General features: G+C 38.4%; 2 protein-coding genes across 3 annotated transcripts in view; one reads left to right on the top strand and one right to left on the bottom strand.

Moving 5' to 3' along the window:
* Positions 1-10,347, top strand: part of mtrex (Mtr4 exosome RNA helicase) — a 17,776-nt gene extending 7,429 nt beyond the window's left edge. Inside the window, exons 14-27 of the mRNA XM_077736652.1 lie at positions 44-145; positions 2,363-2,488; positions 2,952-3,102; positions 3,180-3,352; positions 3,430-3,498; positions 3,574-3,699; positions 4,809-4,919; positions 4,999-5,187; positions 7,142-7,305; positions 7,392-7,497; positions 8,270-8,326; positions 8,398-8,560; positions 9,583-9,687; positions 10,073-10,347. Coding sequence (XP_077592778.1) covers positions 44-145; positions 2,363-2,488; positions 2,952-3,102; positions 3,180-3,352; positions 3,430-3,498; positions 3,574-3,699; positions 4,809-4,919; positions 4,999-5,187; positions 7,142-7,305; positions 7,392-7,497; positions 8,270-8,326; positions 8,398-8,560; positions 9,583-9,687; positions 10,073-10,125 — 1,695 coding nt within the window. The 3' untranslated portion in view covers positions 10,126-10,347. The remainder of the gene's footprint in view (positions 1-43; positions 146-2,362; positions 2,489-2,951; positions 3,103-3,179; positions 3,353-3,429; positions 3,499-3,573; positions 3,700-4,808; positions 4,920-4,998; positions 5,188-7,141; positions 7,306-7,391; positions 7,498-8,269; positions 8,327-8,397; positions 8,561-9,582; positions 9,688-10,072) is intronic.
* On the bottom strand, positions 10,240-20,398 carry plpp1a (phospholipid phosphatase 1a). 2 transcript variants are annotated; one of them, XM_077736657.1, is made up of 6 exons: positions 19,965-20,398; positions 16,440-16,591; positions 14,467-14,744; positions 11,898-11,955; positions 11,216-11,392; positions 10,240-11,138 (listed from the first exon to the last, which is right to left on the bottom strand). In XM_077736657.1, the coding sequence occupies exons 1-6, from the start codon at positions 20,020-20,022 to the stop codon at positions 11,022-11,024; spliced, it is 840 nt and encodes a 279-aa protein (XP_077592783.1). In that variant the 5' UTR covers positions 20,023-20,398; the 3' UTR covers positions 10,240-11,021. The 2 variants fall into 2 exon arrangements, with proteins under 2 accessions (XP_077592783.1, XP_077592781.1); XM_077736655.1 differs by lacking the exon at positions 16,440-16,591 and adding an exon at positions 17,936-18,090 and having other exon boundaries at positions 19,965-20,394.
* Between the last annotated feature and the right edge of the window lie 101 nt (positions 20,399-20,499).

Below are 20,499 nucleotides of genomic sequence, written 5' to 3' on the forward strand. Positions count from 1 at the left end.
GGACCAATGTCATCGTCCATTTGCATCTTTATTACCGCTCCAGGCTCTGTTTGCCACCGAGACCTTCGCCATGGGGATCAACATGCCGGCGCGAACTGTGCTTTTCACCAGTTCCCGCAAGTATGACGGCAAGAATCACCGCTTTGTAAGGACACACAACAGACTCACCTATCATTAAGTATAGCCTATTCTTTGTTTTATAACATTTTTTGGGCCAGCATTATTTAAAACAGAGTTGAGTATAAATTCCAGTCAAAAAATATTTTTGCTTATTTTAGAATCAGTTTGGCCTTTGCCTTTATTTTTTTTTAGTGACTGGATTCTTGAAACTACCGTATTTTTACGACTATAAGGCGCACCGCATTATAAGGCGCACCCTCAATGAATTACATTTTTTCCATATATAAGGCACACTGTATTATAAGGCGCACTGTCTATTTTGGAGAAAATTTAAGACTTAAGTGTGCCTTATAGTCGTGAAAATACGGTAATTGCTATTGACTTCCAGGTATGAAGCACTCACTACACAGTCACCTCTAGAGCCAGCCATTGTTGATGTTTTGGATTTTTTTGTATAAAATCTTGCAGTGGGGGAGGAGCTATATGATGGAAGATTTTGGAAACTAAGATGGCATCTGCATATTTAACAGTATTGTTTCAGTTCAGGCGTTTTTGTTTTTTTAATATCCGACAGTGGTGGTTTTTCGTTTTTGATTTTCTGTTTTTTCTATATATAAGGCGCACAGGATTATAAGGCGCACTGTCTATTTTGGAGAATATTTAAGACTTTTAAGTGCGCCTTATAGTCGTGAAAATATGGTACCTAAATAGTAAACTTGAGTTAAGAAAAAAAAGGAACTATTTGTAAGAGGAAGTATTTTTTAAAAATATTTTCATCCCCATTTAATCGCCCACATCCTTTTTAACAAATTCACCGTAGGTTTATTGATCCTTGCTGCTAAATACCTACGATAACCCAGATACATGTGACCTCGCGGTCATCCACTTAACTCATCCAAGAACACAGCACTCTCTTCCAAAGGCCTTTATAAGGATGTGAATGGCCTCTTGTCAACAAATACAGAACAGAATGTTATTTATCACAACTTACACGCACACACTAACTCAATGTGAAACAGACACACACATAAGCCAGTAGAAAAAGAAGTTAAGAAATTTGCCTTCCAAGAAGCTCATCTGGAACATCTGGTGCTGCTAAAACTGCCAAAAGTTCACACAGGCTCTCGCATGAGACACACATGCTGGGTTTTGCGTCATAATTGCACCCATCACATGCTTGAGATAAGCAGATCCTTGCAAAACAAGGCCATTTTTGGCAACTATGCTATTTTAAAGGGTACATTTGCTATTTCTTTATTGTCTCTATTTCAACAAACTGTAAAAACACCTAATACAGACAAACCCAGTTCATCAACTTTCTATGCGTTTCAGACCGATGCCCAATAGATGCTTCAAAAAACAAAAAATAGCTCGTCTACTGTTGAATTTTCCTGGCCAATCACTGATTTTTAAAAAGCCCGCAATGGGAATTCTGACTTTTTATTTTCTTTCACCACATCTTTAACATTCATTCCTGTTTTATTGCAAGTACTTAATTATGAAACAATATTTTTTTGTAATTTTTAACTAAAAATGCTTTAAAAAAATTAAAGGTTTAATTTTTGTCTAAATGCTATCAAATCATCATTTCCTTTGCAAAATGGGTTTTTCTTTGTAAAAGATCAACAAGGTTTAAGAGTTGATTTTCTTACTTTAATATTTTTTTAAGGTGTGCAAAATGTAAGGTTTCACTAAATTATCTGAAAGAATTCACTGTCTAATGAAAGTCAGTCATGAGGCCATCTAGGAGCTGCAATACAATGACAAAGACCAACTGACTTGACAACCGTAAGCATTATGTTGCACTTACGTGCTCATATTATTGACCACGGGTGTTGATTTCCAAATGATAGCAAGCTAAAGTGACGAAGTAACTCTAGACTTATTCCTTGGTCGACTATAAGGCGCACTTAAAAGTCTTAAATTTTCTCCAAAATAGACAGTGCGCCTTATAATACAGTGCGCCTTATAATACAGTGCGCCTTATAATACAGTGTGCCTTATAATGCAGTGCACCTTATAGTCGTGAAAATACAGTATATTTAGACTGAGAGAACTTTGTCACATACCTAGAGACCTATGACTGTATAGGTGCTAAATTCATACTTGGCTAGATATATTGATAACTCTTTAATAAATGTGAAATGATGAGGTTAATTTGTGACAAATTTTCAGTTTTACCATTTAGGTTTTTGTATTTCATCTTCATATTTCTTTTTGGTTTGTGTGTCTTTCGGGCTAGATTACTTCGGGTGAGTATATCCAGATGTCTGGGCGTGCAGGCAGGAGAGGAATGGATGACAGAGGCATTGTTATCTTCATGGTGGATGAGAAGATGAGTCCATCTGTGGGCAAACAGCTCCTTAAGGTATTATGGCGATTTTTTTTTGTACTGTATGATTTCAATGTGCACTGCAACATAAAGAAATTCTAATTCTTAAGAAATTCTTAAGACTTTGGGCCTATAAAGTGATCATTTTGTCAAATTTTGCATGGATCATCTCAGACAAGAATGTTAATGTGTTAGGAATAATTTTGCCGACTTCAAGACTGGAAAAATATTTCAACACCAGATATTTCTCATTTTGTAATGTTGCAATATCGTTTTTTTTTTATGCATGGACATAAAAAAACTTTCCACCCATCCCAACCTGATAATGTAAATTAGAAACACCATTATTTTACTGACACCCACAAAGACGCTGCAGCATTCAAAATATTCTGCAGTGTTGGCTTTGACCTTTGCAGATGTTTTTGTGGGCTAAAATGTTCATTTTACTAAAGGCATTAGGCAAAGTATATGATAATCTGATTATGTCGTGCGGATACAGGGCACAGCAGATCCCCTGAACAGCGCCTTCCATCTGACCTATAACATGGTGCTAAACTTGCTGCGAGTGGAGGAGATCAACCCTGAGTACATGCTGGAGAAATCCTTCTACCAATTCCAACACTACCGAGCACTGCCAGACGTGGTCGAGCGTAAGCTATTCTCCCGACTCCGTTTCAAAGCACATTTGTCGGAACGCCTCGAAATATCTGCCGATTCCTCCGGACAGGGATTAAGAAACTGGAGAAGGAATACAACGCCATCTCAATTCCCAATGAGGATAGCGTGGTCACCTACTTCAAGATCCGCCAGCAACTGGCCAAACTGGGAAAAGAGATCCAAGAATTCATCCACAAGCCCAAATTCTGTTTACCTTTCCTGCAACCCGGACGCCTTGTCGAGGTTCTTACTGGCATTTCCTATCGACTTCCTTACAACCTCATTCAAACACTCATACTCACACTCTGACTCCGTCATAGGTAAAAAAGGGAGACGCCGACTTCGGCTGGGGAGTTGTCGTCAACTTCTCCAAGAAATCCAACGTGAAGGTAAATCCCCCTCCTCAATTCACTGGCATTTTTGTGAAAAGTTGGCACTCATTTCTGTTGGGCTGCCGCATGCAGATTTGCACAGACACCGAGCCGCTCTTTGTGGTGGAAGTGCTTCTTCATTGCAGCAAGGACAGCGTCAAAGATGCGGCCACGGAAGCCGCTAAACCTGCCAAGCCAGGCGAGACTGGGGAGATGCAGGTACAAACAATGGCTGAGTTTTTACCGATAAACTTGTTTCCCTCGTTGGAATGTGGTCGGTTTTAAATGATTGATTGAAAAGAGCTGTTTTGTGTATTTAGGTTATGTTCGAACTTTATTTCATTACGTATTTGGGACATTTCTTGGTTGCAGTAGCAAGACAGACACAAGACACACAAGACATTGTAGACCTAGGTAAAAAACTAGAGCCACACAGAGGAAGTTCACAAGGTGGGGAACAGTCTTTTCTACTGAAGAGACACAGGTGGAGGCCACACAATATAGCGTTTGTCTAACAGTTCGAGGTGGCCTGCAATCTATCCAGATAATGGCTTTCAGAGAGGCAGATTCCTGGCTAGACTCAAACCTGTCGTCATATTTGTTGACTTCGAACAAAGAATTGTAATGCACCGTTCCATTGTCGTAAACTAAACCGAGGCAGAACATTACCTACATCATTTAGACGTAGCATGACCCGGGAATGTTCTGTACTGAGGTTTATTGAGGTCCCGGTTTTGGCACCATCCATCTGCTTTTGAAGTGTCGGATTTGGTCACAAGATCAGATGGAGTCCAGCTGTTGTGTATTTTTTAGTTACAAAAGTGTTTTTTTTTTTTTTTTGCTGAAGTAAATCAAAGTACTAGGCACACATGTGCCTAATGGGACTACTACTCCTTAGAAATTAATGAGGTTGCTTAAATACAAAAAAAATAGGATTTCTTTACTGGTTACATTATTTTTTTGTCTTTAATTGAATTTAATAATTGAAGAATCGGGAAGTTAGGTGACCCCTGTTATAACTTTAGTTTTTTGGGGGGCTCCCGCTTATGAAATTTCATTGTGTATTTTCACATTCTTATAAACTTTAAAAAATAAATAAATAGGTTTTGTTCAGTGCTGAGTCCTAATAGCAAAAGTAGCTTTCGCTTACGGGTTTCAGCCTGTTTTTTCACATTTTTATGAACTTTAAAATATATATATGTATATTAATAATTTATACCGCAAAAAAAAACGCAAAGTAGTGAATTCGCAATAAGTGAAGATGTGATAATCGAGGGATTACTGTATTCATTAAAGGCAGTAAAATTTGAACAAATTATGGATTCCAGGTTGTTCCTGTGATGCTTCACCTACTGACATCCATCAGTTCCGTGCGCCTTTACATCCCCAAAGACTTGAGACCCTTTGACAGCCGCCAGCTCATGCTCAAGTCCATCCGGGTACAAATCCGCCCGCCCAAATGTGTTTTTTCCCTCGACTTTGTTGAATTGTCAGCACGGTTTCATGTTTCCGATGCAGGAAGTCCAAAAGCGTTTCCCGGACGGCGTCCCCCTTCTGGACCCCGTGGATGACATGGGCATCAAGGACGCGGGCCTGAAGAAGGTGGTCCAGAAGGTGGAGGCTTTCGAGCACCGGATGTACTCTCACCCGCTGCACAGCGACCCCAACCTGGAGGTCGTCTACTCGCTTTGTGAAAAGAAGGCTTTGGTGAGGGAACTTTTTATATACTTCTTATATAATGGTTTTGATTGAAGGCGCAAGGCGTGCAATCCATTTGACTGGAACCAGTTCAATAGAATTGGATGTCAGTCCTTTTCAATAACAATGAGTTAAATACTATGACATTTAAAAATCTAAATTTGCATTGATTTGATTTTGTTAATTTATAATTACTACGTCAACCTATATTGTGGACTAGCATAGTTTCCCGACTATAAGTCCCAGTTTGACCTGCCCTGACTTAAAAGGTTACCTATATTTTTTTTCTTCCATCGTGTATTCTTTGGCTAGTGCTACTTGTACTCAGGTGTGAATTATAGTCCAAAAAATTATACTCAAAATTTAATGTCCACGAGTTTTAATTTTTTTTTAAATGAAATGATCAAAAATAGTCATTTACTCTAAGGTTTCAAAACAATTAAGATATATTCAGTACGATTTTTGATGCAAATATGCGAAATAATTTAGACAAGGGGACATAATGAGCATTCTGCAATTTTACTAAAATGTACTTTAATATTGCTGGTGTTTAAAAATAACATGGAAGTGTATGATTTTTCCACAATTTGGCAAAATGTGACTTTTTTAACAATAAGTAGTTGGAAATCGTATCATTAAAACCTATCCAAAGAAACTCAAAGGAAATTACATTCACAATTTGAATTTAATCTCATTCTACATTCGGAAGGCTAAGAAGAAAACTTGTTTATATCTTTTCCGGTCATTTTTTTTTCCTAGTCATCAAAAAATAGCAAACACTTAAACTTAGTTCCTGTTTAAATGGCCACTCTTTAGTTGACTGTTCCACACCAGACTGTTTGTCACCATCCGTACAAACACAGGAAGAGGAAACCAACCTACTGTAGATTCCAATTAAAGAAAGGAAAACCAATTCATTAAAGACTGAAAACAAGAAGAAAAACACTAGCTAAAAGGTCGTTCCTGTGAAAGTTGACACTATTTGGGGTAAAAAAAAAAAAAAGAAAAGGTTAAGTGTACAGAAAGTATTATTAAGTGGCAGGCAACACTTTTCCAACTTTATATTATACAGTGGTACCTCGAGATACAAGCTTAATTCGTTCCTGGACTGAGCTCGTATCTTGTTATGAACAATAGCTCAAATGAACGTTTCCCTATAGAAATGAACTGAAAACAAATTAATTCGTTCCAACCCTCTGAAAAAACACTCTATTAACTCCATCTATTAACAAAGTAACAAATAACTATTGATTTAATAGTACTATTTGCTCCTCCTCCATTCTGACTTTCAGATGCAACCTATCGAGGGTTGTTTGCTTTTGTATTTCCTTCAAAATATTCCCAAAATGATGCACAGAAATGTCCTCACAATAGGATAACTTGCCAACATGAAGTAGTTTATGCTCCTTTCATATTAGCGATCGCTCCGCCATTCGCACTGACTAACCGGGAAAAATAAAAACACTCATAAAATGCAATGCTCCGCCCAGTGCTCATAGAGACGTTACACGAGGGAGTTGCGACCAAAAAGGTGCCCATGATGTTCTTATGAGCAGCCTCTTGCATCCGCTGTATTCTAGTATATCAAAATGTGTCTCATATCTCAAGATAGATATTTGCCCGAAATTTTACTCTTATCTCAAATTGCTCGTATGTGAGGAGTGAAACGGTAAGCTGAAATACAATCTTGTTTTAATTTTCTAAAAAAATATACTGAGACTGCCTTTATTTTGTAAGTAAATAAAATGGACCCTTTCAAATAAGTGACATTCTGAGTTTATAATATTAAAACAAAAAGAATTATGATAGTTATTAAATCTTAAAATTATGAAAAAGACAGAAAAACTATGCTTTAATGCCACTCTATTTTGCGGTCCATAAGTCACACTATTCCCAAAACTCAAAGAAAGTTGCATTTTTGGGAGGCATTTTTTTTCAATTCATCATATTATTATTGTTTAAGATTGGGAGTGATATTCGCGTGGCCAAGCGTGAGCTGAAGAAGGCTCGGACGGTGCTGCAGATGGACAAGCTCAAATGTAGGAAGCGAGTTCTGCGGCGCCTGGGTTTCGCCAGCCCGTCAGACGTCATCGAGATGAAAGGACGCGTGGCCTGCGAGATTAGCAGGTAGGAAGTTTTTTTTTATGTTTTGTGATGCCACTTGGGCCTTAGCTAACTGACGCTCCCCCTCCCAACCTATTTTTCACATCTAGTGCTGATGAACTGCTGCTGACCGAGATGGTGTTCAATGGCCTCTTCAATGACCTGACGGTGGAGCAGGCCACCGCGCTGCTCTCCTGCTTCGTCTTCCAAGAAAACGTATTTTAAAAAACTATTTTTTTGGGTCTTGTCCTCTTGATTTTGGGGCTTGGAGTCTGATTTTTTTTTTTTTTTTTGCGGGTGATATCGGGCCACATAGTTCTATTTAATTTGGGGACATTTTGAGGCATTTCGTGTTGATTTTGGACCAATTTAGGGTCCATTACTGTTAATATCAAATTTCAATTGGGACAATATAAAATGATCAGTTTTTAACAAAAAGGCAATGCAAGATGTACTCTATGTACATGATATGGAAAGATTTTATTCGTTTAATCCAAGCACTCCAATTATAATCAATGCGACCTTTGAATTGACACTTACAATTCATTTTAAAACTGTAAAATATATACACATTTTATTCTGTGAGGGTTTACTTCAAATGTTACAATTATAAATTGTACAATAATGTTCTACATAAAATTAGTTTTAAGTACATTTTAAAGAACAATGTTGTGATTTAAATGAAGTAATGAAAACATTTGCCAGTGAATTTCATCATTTAAATCATTCAAAAAGAAAAGAATTTAACTAAATTTCCCATGAATCAAATCTAAATATAATCATTGTAAAACAATCAAATTAAAATAGCAGCACAAAAAAATTGTCATTGCATTTCAAAATCATCCCAATAGAAACACAATTTTAGCTAGTGCTCCACAAATGGCAACTATTATTTGATTTATAAATACTCTTAATACTCATTTTTTTCCTGTCAGTCAAACACTGAATATGACAGTAGTTTCATTTTTTTTTTTTTTTGTTGCTTCAGGTCAGCGAGCTACCAAAACTGACGGAGCAACTGGCCGCCCCCCTCAGACAAATGCAGGTAGGAATCAGCCCACCTGACGGCCCAACGCCAGCGGAACAACCACCACTAATGGTCACTTTGTTTGTCAGGAGTGCGCCAAGCGCATCGCCAAAGTGTCCGCCGACTCCAAGCTGGACGTGGACGAGGACGACTACCTGGGCCAATTCAAGCCGCACCTAATGGACGTGGTGTACGCGTGGGCCAACGGCGCCACCTTTGCGCACATCTGCAAAATGACTGACGTCTTTGAAGGCAAGAAATGGTTCAAATTACGGTTCCCTTTTTAAATTGAGTTTGGATTTTAATTTAAAACTAAATGTGGCTGTTGAAAAGATATAAACATACTTGCTTAATTCAACATTCTGATTTCAGGAGTTTTATCTTGATTGGGTACTTCTTAATAGAAGAGTCATAAAGATGGGTTGTTTTTAAAAAAAAATATTTATTTGTTCATATGTGTACATGTTAGGTCATCATCCCAGATAAAGGTCTTCATTTTGACAGGACATCCATTGCGGTCAATGCCAGAAACATAATCTCACTTGATTAAATTAGATTAGATAACTTTATTCATCCTGTATTTGGGAAATTTCAGTTTAATTTGATGCCAGCCTCCCCAATTTAAAATACAGTAATCCCTCGAATACCGCGGTTAATATAGATCAAACATGGCCGCAATAATTGAAAAATTGCAAAGTAGGCTCACCCTATAATGTTTTTTTCCAGTGTGGAGTCCTAGTAGCATGTGGCTTCCATTCAGTGTTTTTTCACATTTTTATGGACTTAAAAAAAAGTAATAATATTAATTAATAGCGGGCGGAAATAGTAAATTAAGTGAGGACGCGATAGTCGAGGTATTACTGTAAATTTCATGTCTATTATTATTAGGTCGACAAGCAGCAAAATAATCCAGAGTTGTAACGATTAGGGATGTCCCCAATCAGAAATTGAGCTCTATTATTTAACTTCAAAATCAAAACGTGCAAAAGATTGGGGTTTTAAGAATTTTTAAATTATTATTATTATTCAAACGATACGAACAAAAAATCAAGGTATACAACAATATCAAAAGATTGGAATCATGTGGAAAAATTGAAAATATTTTATGATTACTCAAGACAAAGTAATTGATATGGATGTTGTGTTTTCTTTTGTAATTGTCGCAGTGTGGGATCGGCACTCATTCCTGACAACTTGAATGCAAAAATAATACATAAAATGTGAGTGTTCAAAAACAACTGCTGAAATCTGTTGTGTTATGCGATGCTTCACAGGGAGCGTCATCCGTTGCATGCGACGTCTGGAAGAAGTGCTTCGACAAATGTGCTCGGCCGCCAAAGCCATCGGTAACACGGAGCTGGAGAACAAGTTTGCCGAAGGTAAGAACTAAACTTGAACATTTTTCAGGACAACTGGAGCTCCGTCTGGGGCTTTAAAAAAAATTACAAAAAAATAGAAACCATGAAAATTTCTTTGCGTTTCATATTGCTACAGGTTAAATGAAACCGATTGTTAAATATGTGCACACAATCGTATTAAATGGACTGACAGCCCTGGAACAAAATTGCGGCAGACTTTGTAATGTTGTTTTGTTATCTATAGTTAATGTCATAAATAAGATTTTTTTCAACTAGTCTGCATTTTCAAAGCAGAGGTTATCCTTCGTTATTATGTAAGCATTTTTTTGGTAGTTGCACAAACAGGGATATTAAAATTGTATAAATGCTGCTGATAAATCTTAACCTTTTATATGCATCTCCACAGGAATCACCAAGATCAAGAGAGACATTGTATTTGCAGCCAGCCTGTACTTGTAATCGCAACATTGCGACTGCCATTTTCTCTCCTTCCTTTTCACCTTCTGGCCACTCAACATTAGCCATTGAACTCAAGTTTTTAATTGAAATTAAATGACTCGCATTTTCTTTCCGTTTAGATGGTATGGCTTTATTTGTCCTGCTTTTGTTTTAGACACATGTACATGCCCGAAAATGTTTTTCCAATAAATGTCTGTGGTTAGCATACAGATGACAAAAATGAGATTAATGTTTTTTTTATCTATTTTCCCCGAGTTTTGTTTTGGGAAAAACAATGCAAAAGGCCGCGTAGTTATGTATTGGAAACACGTGCTTGGGATATGCGATTGTCATTCAATTCATGATACAAGCCTGCCACTACTCTCAATCCAACATATCGGAGCATGGGAAAATCACATTACAAGTGCAGAAAATAGTTTTTACACTAATTGTCTATTTATACCGAAAACAGATTCTTGGGTATAAACCACAGTCTGTATGTTTGGAACGCATTTTAGAGACGTAGTAGTTCACATGATGCTTATGAAATTGTGGCATGAATCTATTGCCATATCCAAGCAGCAGCATTAGCTTAGCAGTCACATTCGCAGTAGTTGTTTATAACCTCAACATGAACCTTGGCAGGAGCTTTAACCAGATTGACTCCTGGTGAAAAAAATGCACAAAGCAGGCTTACATTCACAGGTTAGTAACAACAATAGTGGTCTCAAAATGCCTTGCCATTTTTTTCATTTAATTGGCGGATGCGTGCAATACAATCTTCTGGCAAATCAGCAGATAAAAATGGCGCCATTTCAGGACAGTCTTGAGCCAGCACATTTAAAAGACATTTGAATAAAACAAAGAGGCCTGAGGTCTATCAACTCTACATGCAGGAGAGTTAAGAGTGCAAAGTTTTAGTTTGGGCTTTCAAAGTGGTTTCCATTTGGGGACTCCTGGAAGCTGGTGTGTGGTATGTCCGTCTCCTTTTTGTCTTCCAGGGGTTTCTTGAAAAAGTCGGACACAAAAAAAACCTGTGGAGATGCACATGCACACAAAAAAAATGGAATTTAGGAGTTTATGGAATCAGGAAAAAAAGGCAAAAACTCACCACCAAGATGGCCATGAGCGCTCCTTGCAGGAGGCCAGTCAGCACGTCACTCCAGTGGTGCTTGTAATCGGAGACGCGGGACAAACCCGTGTACACGGAGGCGGCGATCAGGAAAAACTGGATGGTTGGCCGAAGCAGGCGAGCCCACTCGCTGCGCATGCGGGCTTGCAGGTACAGCTGTTAAAAAAAACAAAAAAACAATTGCAGCAACAAGTATTGACTTCCAATTCATGCTTGGGATATATGCGACTGTCATTCAATTCATGATACAAGCCTGCCTCTACTCTCAACCAACATATCGGAAGCATGGGAAAATCACATAAGTGCACAAAATAGTTTTTACACTAATTGTACATTTATACCCCTCTACATGCAGGAGAGTTAAGAGTGCAAAGTTTTAGTTTGGGCTTTCAAAGTGGTTTCCATTTGGGGACTCCTGAAAGCTGGTGTGCGGTATGTCCGTCTCCTTTTTGTCTTCCACTCACTTGCTCACTCTTTCACTTACACACTCTTTCACTCACTCGCTCACTCTTTCACTCACTCACGCTTTGGCTCACTCAGGTGTGTGTTCACTCTTTCACTCACTCGCACTTGCATTTGTTGACTCACTCTTGCACTCACATTTGTTCACTGTTGTTGTGGAGATTTATATACTGTATTGTTAATTCAGGTGAACACTTACCGCCAGGAAAAGCATGCAGTACATGGAGAAGGATGAATGGCCAGAATAGAAAGATAACCTGGGACAAGAAGACAAATATAATATATATTAAAATACATATTTTTATTTCTTTGAAAAAGAGGGATGAAAGTAATATTGATTTTTGTTTTTTTACATTTTTCTCGTATTTTAATATATTAACAAATGGGAATTTCCAATCTAAATAATTAATTCAGACATTCATTGTATTGTCTATAAGATCGAATCTTCACCCTCTTGGCGCGAGTTTGTGTGAGGCTTGGAGGTGTTGAGTTGCAGTAAGACAATCTCCTACCTGCTGCTCGTCTTAATGTTGTTTTCCAATGAGTTAATGTTTTGATGTGTTTGTATTGATAGACGTGTACACTGTAGTGGAGGGATTGTAAGATTGGTTCACAACAGTCAGACAAACACGCCCTTGAAATATGATTATGGTCCTCGGAGAGATGTTTTGTGTTGCCAGATAACAGCTGATGTCATCCATTATTGCTACGGAAAACATTTAAGAAATGGGGGGCTAGGTGGGGCCTCTTTGGGTAATAGGAGGTGCACATCCTCTCGCAACGGAGTGTTTCCTGCTGCTCAGTGCTGATAACACGCACGCTAAGGGCGCCCCGGCCCTTGCCAAAGGTCACATTCAACCGCCTGCTCGACTATTTCTGTAGAACAAATATATCTATTATTAGGCATTAGAGTACCATTGAGCCCAGCCAAAAGCATAATAAAAAGAATGTTCAATAAGCTAACACGTATATATACACATATACACATGGTGAGTGGTGGCCCAGTGAATAAGTCATCAGTTTCCTGCTTCTTTGGTCTTGGGTTCAAAGCCAAGCACCTGCAAAGGTTTTCCCAATATTATTCAGGTAAATGAATGAGATAAATTTACAAGTACTACTGCTTTTTCTCACAGGGTGGTGGGCCAGTGGATAAGTCATCAGTCTCTTACCTCTGTGGTCTTGGGTTCGAATCCAAGTACAAGCAAAGATTTTCCCAATATTATTCATTTAAAACAATAAGTTCTAATGCCTAAGTGTCTAACTAAATAAGTATTCAGTGGTGGATGAAACATTTAGTCAAAAAAATGACTAAGTGTTTACACCCATTTCCTTGGATAAAGCGTACAAGTGCTACCACTTTCTCTCACAGGGTGGTGTTCCAATGGATAAGTCATCAGTCTCCCACCTCTGTGGTCTTGGGTTCGAATCCAAGTACAAGCAAAGATTTTCCCAATATTATTCAGTTAAAACAATAAGTTCTAATGCCTAAGTGTATAAGTATTCAATGGTGGATGAAGCATTTTGTCCAAAAAATGACTAAGTGTGTCACCCCATTTCCTTGGATAAAACGTTTCAACACCTATGTATAAGTGGGGCACGAGTTGGTGTAGTGGGTTGCACACTCGCCTTTGCACTGAGAAAACGTGAGTTCGCTTCCCGGTGTCGGCGGTTGACTGACCAAGCAAGCGGTCGAGGGTCGGCCGAAGGCCGACCCGAGAACGCCTTGTGCACAGACAGGTACCTCCAACATTCTTCCGAACTGCCGAAGGCAGTTCGGAATATAACCTTTTGCTGAAAAGTATGACTAAGTGTTTAATATAAATTAAAAAGTTGTTTCTTTTTTTTCTTCTTGTTCCATTTTCCAGACTACATGGTGTAGTGATCAACCAAATGACGACAGCGGGAATCGAACCCAGGTCTCCCAGTCAGGAATCCTGTGAACTAACCTCTGCGCCAACCAAGTGACTACACTTTCCTTAGTAATCATTTGAGTGTCTTTCCAAGAAGTACACAGAAACACCTAAGTGAAAATGTGTGCCGACCGGGAATCGAACCCAGGCCTCCCGGACGGGAGTCCAGTGAACTAACCTCTGCGCCAACCAGGTGACTACACTTTTATTAGTAATCATTTGAGTGTCTTTCCAAGAAGTACACAGAAACAACTAAGTGAAAAAATGTCTCGACCGGGAATTGAACCCAGGTCTCCCAGACAAGAGACAGGTGAGTTAACCACTATGCCACCAAGTGACTACTTTCCTTTGTCATCATTTGAGTGTCTTGAGAAGAAGTCCACAGAAACAACGAAGTGAAAATGTGTCCCAACCGGGATTTGAACCCAGGCCACCCAGACAAGAGACAGGTGAGTTAACCACTGCACCACAACTTGGCTACACTCTCCTTTGTCATCATTGGAAGGTCTTGACTACAAATACATAGAAATAACTAAGGGAAAATGTTTCCCAACCAAGATTTGAACCCTAGTCACCCACATGGGAGTCAGGTGAACAAATATATATAAATACATACATATAAATAGTAAATTTCAACAATTTTAAGGGTGTGTTTGTTTTAAGTTGTTTTTTTTGTTCAAAACTGACTATAGTCTTCTGCATATTTTTTGTCTTCTTGATTTACACAAAAAAGTTTATTAAACAAAGGGTAGCTTTCCAGAGAGATTTTCCAGCCCCCCTTCTTCATTTTTTAATTGGTCATTTACATATAATACACTATAGTGAATCAATTGTAAAATTATTTTTTCTCAAACCCACCTGCCTTGGTTGACCATGGTAGGGTTTCCAGTGCAGGTAAAATCCTCCACATAGACGCCAGGTGTGCAGTTGCTCTTCCAGATAGGCTTGCACACGTCAAGGAAGTGCGGCCGCAAGCGGCCAATAGAGTACTTGGCGATGTCGGTGAGCGACTGGCTCATGGCGGCACCAAAGAGGAAGGTACCCACCGACTTGTAAATGCGTGCCAGGTAGCTCCCATATGACGACTTGGACTGTAGGCGCTTGAGGTACACACACAGGCACTCGCCAAATATCATCTGTCACCAATGAGCAAAAAGTAACAATTAAACCACACACTCATAAAACAACGCGCAGTTGATATTTCAACTTCAGTGGTTCCAAATAGCCGCCACAATTGGTGTAAAATGGCAAAAAAACAAGAAACAAGCTAAGGGTGAAGCGAATATGAGAGGATGTCCACTTAAGTGTTTATCTGCACAAGAGACATGGGCCCACAATGAAAGAAGTATAGTGGTAATAGCTAACGTGTGGTAGCTTGGAACTTTGTTGGAATTTGGAACCAATATTCGCCCCCATGTCTTGTCATTTATGTCAATTCATCAGCAGCCATTGACAGTAAGAGTCATCAAAGTCATCATTATGTATTTTTGGATTATTTTCAACTGAGTACTTTGGATGATGGTTGAAATATGTTTTTAATTAAACGGGAATAGTACGAGTGACAACCAACCCATGAGACTATTAACCCTGCTCCCCCCTTACAATGTTTTTATACAAAAGTATAAACCTATTTTTAAATGCTTCTTTCTATACACGGGAAATTTGAAGCCATTTTTAAAAAGCAGCTTACAATTACAATATTTAAGAAGTCCTAAAAAAATTGGATTCTGTTTTTCTATTACTACAGCTTTTTGATGAAGGAAGCCTAAATTGAGCTGGACAAATGAAACTTAACATTTTAAAATAAATCAAGTTTTTGTTGTTCGTAAAACAGTTCCCAATGATTTACAGCAGGGTTGTCAAAATGATTGCAGAAGGGTCGGCAGCGGCTGGGAGATTTAAAAAGGGCAGATTTTGACCAATCTGGTGTTATCAGTTGACTGCAGATAGGTTCTGCTTGTTTCAATAGAAACCTCTTTGGTTAAACTATTCTGTATCAGTCAAAAAAGAATATTTGCTTAATGACTTTGTTTTGACGTCATTGAATGTTAGTTCTTGAAAAGATTAGCAGTTTTTTTTACCATGTTGTTAGTAGAGGAAAACTTAGTTCATGAAGAATGATAAGGGGGTTCTCAAACTTTTGGCCCAGGGAAAAAACTTCCCTCCCCTCATGATGGTAACACGGATCAAACAATACTAACCTACACTTTGTATGCCATAGAAATTAAAAAGTTGACTCTTTTCAGGACAAATGTATATGATAAATGGCATTATTTTCTTTTCAATAAAAGCAGATATGATACATTTCACTATTTTCTTTTCTTTTCAATAAAAGCCTCTATGATAAATTTCATTATTTTCTTTTCAATTAAAGCGTCTATGATAAATGTCATTATTTTCTTTTCAATAAAAGCGTATAATTTTCTTTTCACAAAAAGGTATGTTACAAGCATAACCATTTTTTCCCAAAATATTTTTGTATTTTTTTTGCATGTTGGGGAGGATAAATGCTTATCTTGAATCAAAAAAATGTTTTTTTCATGATAAAGTCAAAACATGAAAGCCAAGTTGAACTTAAAGTTCCAGTTGTTCATGTATTTAAAAAAAAGCTTCATAATTAAGGGAATGCAGGGATGTGAGTCAGGAGAAGTAATTTGATTTATAGGTTTATTTAATTACCTTCCTAGTTTCGCCTGGCAACTAGGTATACGTGTGTAATTTTTTGTTATTTGCAACCACAGTTTGAGAAACCCCACTTTAGGAAATAACGCAAATGAAATAGAAAACACCAAGATGATAGTAACAAAAAGGTGGCATCTAGTTGCACTTACAGTGAGTATTGTGAGAGGAATCATGACACCTCCTAGCAACTGATAGGAAATGGTGTCCTCTTTAAGTGGGTACTTGATCGAATCATCGTTACAGAAAAAGCCCCGGTGGAACGGTTTGTGTCGTGCTGTGAGTATTGCGAACGGGAGTCCAGCTAGCAGAGAAGCAATGAGAAAAGATGACAGGTTATTAGTTGATATCCAACCCAGATGCAACTGGTTGCATCTCCCAGGAGGCGGCAGATGTTACTGTAGCGGTGGCGTCCTGGCCCAAAGCTTTGAGAAGGTAATTGTTAGGATGTTAAAAGAAGGAGGCAGTTAGACGGCGGTTACGCGTCTTTGGAAGGCTCTGTTCATGTCCGAAAAACAAAAAGGAGTTTGTATATATTAATTGTTTTAAATGTTGTTGGATTAGATCAGGGGTGTCCAAATACGGTCTTCCCTCCATTATCGCGACTTCGCTGATTCACTTCTTTGCGATTTTTTCTGATCTAAAAGAAATATATCTATATAAGTTCATAAAAATGTGAAAATCCACGCTGGAATTTGCAAGAGGAAGCCAATTTTGCTACTATAGGACTCAGCACTAAAGAAAAAATGTATAATAGGGGTGGCTCTACTTCGCCATTTTTCGATTGTCTGGTCTATCTTAACCGCAATATTCGAGGAATTACTGCATTTTCCTTATTACTATATCTTCGATGACCACTTTCAGAAAAGTAGCGACCATAGTTTGAACACCCCTAAATTGAATGGTAATGTAGCTTCTCTCGAGATTAAATATGAGATATGAAAGCTTTAAAGGACATTTCAAAAAGAGCATTCCAATTAGTTAAAGTGCTCAAATTCACCATTAGCTTCATCCAGAACAAACAAAACACGGGGACACAATTTCAAGGTGTAAGTTCAAGGAAATCTGAGATAACGTATGATGTAAATCACTCATGAAAATAAACGTTTTAGTAGTAGAGTGCTGTCTCATACAGATAACTGATTTTAACATGCATTATCGCAGTGATTATTCCATTGATCATTCATGTAATTGGATAAATATTGATTATACATTACCTAAGAGCTACCCTAATGCAAAAGTATTACTTTTGTGGGGGATGGTATTCATGTGCATATATTAGCTCAATAAAACTATTACAAGTGTACCTGTTCTGTTTATACTTGTTTACACTTGTTAGGGAAATATATTCCAACTATCGGTTTTAAATTAGCTAACAATGTTTACATTACTTTGCGTGCGCAAATGTTGAAGTCAATTTTCTGCTGACATGATATGTGGCCATTGCCTTCTTTAAAAATAGTACATTTTTGAACTTGGTGATGGCAGGAACATTTGCAAATTAGCAAACAATGGTGTGAAAAGTTGAGGTTGATGGACACTTTCTTTTAAAGTTCTTCTTTGTTATTAAGTGGACATCCTCGTCATTTTGGGCTGCTAAAATCCAATATTGATCCGGATAGAGGGGCATCCGACAGTTGCTACTTACGCAGCAAATGGGCAGAGAGAAGCCCACCGTGTAGAGCACGGTGGAGGTGACGGTACCGTGGTGGAAAGGGTACTTGATGCTGTCGTCACTACAGAAAAAGCCCCTCTGGTAGGGACGGATCTTACCCAGGTTAAAGGCTGCCAGAGGCAGGCCCCCTGTGGAGGAAACATTATCAAATGGAAAGAGACAAGAACAATGACTAAATATGGAAATTGAGAAGATTTTTTTTATATAAACTGAAAATCTTAATAATTGGTAAGCCATACGAGTTCTGTTTACATCTTTACGTGTAATAAAATGATTCTACATTACTAATTGTCACAGTGAATTAAGATTTTTTCTTAATGTCATTCTCAAGTTTTTCTTCATTATATTAGGATTTGAGTCACACTATATAAACTATATATACACTATATTGTTTTCTGTGTTAATCCAAAATTTAGAGAATTTATATATAAAGTTCTGCTTTACTTACGAAAATTTCAAGTTACAAAAAAAGTCGGGAACCCATTAATTTTGTAAGTAAAAGGTATGACTATGTGTTAAAAGTGAGGCACATTGTAATGGAGTAAAGAGTTCCATAAAATTAAAATGTCTTTAACGCACAGGGAGAGGTTTAATCAAAGTAGTTTTATATGGAATCAACCTTTACACATAATAATAACGATAAGCTTGTCAGCTCTGCACTTCTATTTGATAAAAAGAGCAGCGAGAAATCTTATGCAAGCAAGTCCAAAGTCCCGATAGAAAAAGCCTTCAGTGATTTGTCGGCATCTATGGCCATTTTAACACAAGCTTCCCTCAGAATGTTCATTCTCAGGCATGATAAAGCAAAAATAAAGATGCAGAAGCGCATGACCCGCTGGAACGCGCTCGTTTCAGCTGTTGGGGGTCTGATTGGTCGCGGCAGCTGAATTGGCATGGATGTTCAGTGAGAAAGACAAGGAGGCTGTAGGGGGAGGGTGTGTGTGTGTGTGATGCTGGTTAAGTGTGTGTCATGACTCAGCTACAATAAAAATATTTTATTCAATCTATTCAAACCACAGAAAACCTGAGTCACCATTTGGAGCAATTAATCGCTAAATCAATTAGTCAAGCAAATCCTTCTAATCATATTACATGCATTTGAAAAGAATGATATATTGATTTGTTTAAGCTTGGCTATGTCTGAGTCACGACAATCGATAAGTTACAGTAATGTTCAAGGAGAAGATGCACAATGGCAACTGAGATCGTGTTATTAAAACTATTCCAAAAAAGACATTTATTATTGTTTTTTGGTTCTTGAATTATTTCATTTTCTGTGCAATCATTACTCCCTTTTTCAGGTAGGTAGTAGATAGTATTCTCCAAAATGACTCCAAAAATACAAGTGTAACATTTAAGATTTTGTCAGAATCCTATTAAATGTTAACTTTTTACCAACTATAATTTTCTTATCTCATCTCATTCTTTATCCTCACCAGGGTTACAGGGGTGCTGGAGCCTATCCCAGCTGACTCCTGGCCAGAGGCGGAGTCAACCTGAATTGGTGGCAAACCAATCGCAGGGCACAAGGAAAAAAACAACAACCATTCACATTCATACTTAGGGGCATTTTAGAGTGTCCAATCCACCTATCATGCATGTCTTGGGAACGTGGGAGGAAACCGGTGTACCTGGAGAAAACCCACGCAGGCCCAGAGCTGTGAGGCCGACGTGCTAACCCAGGGGTTGCCAAGTCCGGTCCTCGAGAGCCCCGATCCAGTCTGTTTTCCATATCTCCCTTCTCTACCACACCCGAATCAAATGATCAACTCATCAGCAAATTGTCCAGAAGCTTGATACCGATCCCGATTATTTGATTCAGGTGTTTTGGTGGAGGGAGATGTGGGAAAACAGACCGGATAGGGGCTCTCGATGACCGAAATTCCCCACCCCTGTGCCAACCACTCAGCCACATTTGTGATAATTGCCTTGTTCTATCCGATTATATCGCAACACAAATCCGATTAATAGGGAAACACAATTACAAACATTACATACATACCTAAAACAAGGCAGACGATATCAAGAACCACAAATGGGATTCCTCTTGTCTCGAACATGTTGACTCCTGCCTGGCTCTCTCTTTTTGTTCAAGTTCCTTTGATGGATCGGTTATAAATGCAGGATGATCCTCGTAATATTTAATTACGGACACTTTACCACATTGAATAAAATACAGTGCAGAAGTTGACACCGCTGACTAGGAAACCACTAGCTCAGTGCACACTGCGAATTACTACTACTGGGACGACGATATTTCTCATCAGGCGTCCGTCTTTTGTTCATCGTGATCTGGCCGAAAGACAAATCGTGAAATTCCTCGGTAAAATAACAAGATATATTCCAAATTTTACGCCGAAAATAGGTGGACACCTGTCCGGGGTGTGCCTGCCTGGCTTTGAGTTTGACGGGCAGCGAGAATCTGTTGACTGGCTGGAGTTCAGGGGGCGGGCCTTACGCAGTGGCCTCTTCAAGAAACGTCGGATTCCATCATTTTCAACATTATCCTTATCACAACTGTTCTTGTTGATTTACAA

This window comes from Stigmatopora nigra, chromosome 17 (assembly GCF_051989575.1).
Source record: "Stigmatopora nigra isolate UIUO_SnigA chromosome 17, RoL_Snig_1.1, whole genome shotgun sequence".
Classification (NCBI taxonomy): Eukaryota; Metazoa; Chordata; class Actinopteri; order Syngnathiformes; family Syngnathidae; genus Stigmatopora; species Stigmatopora nigra.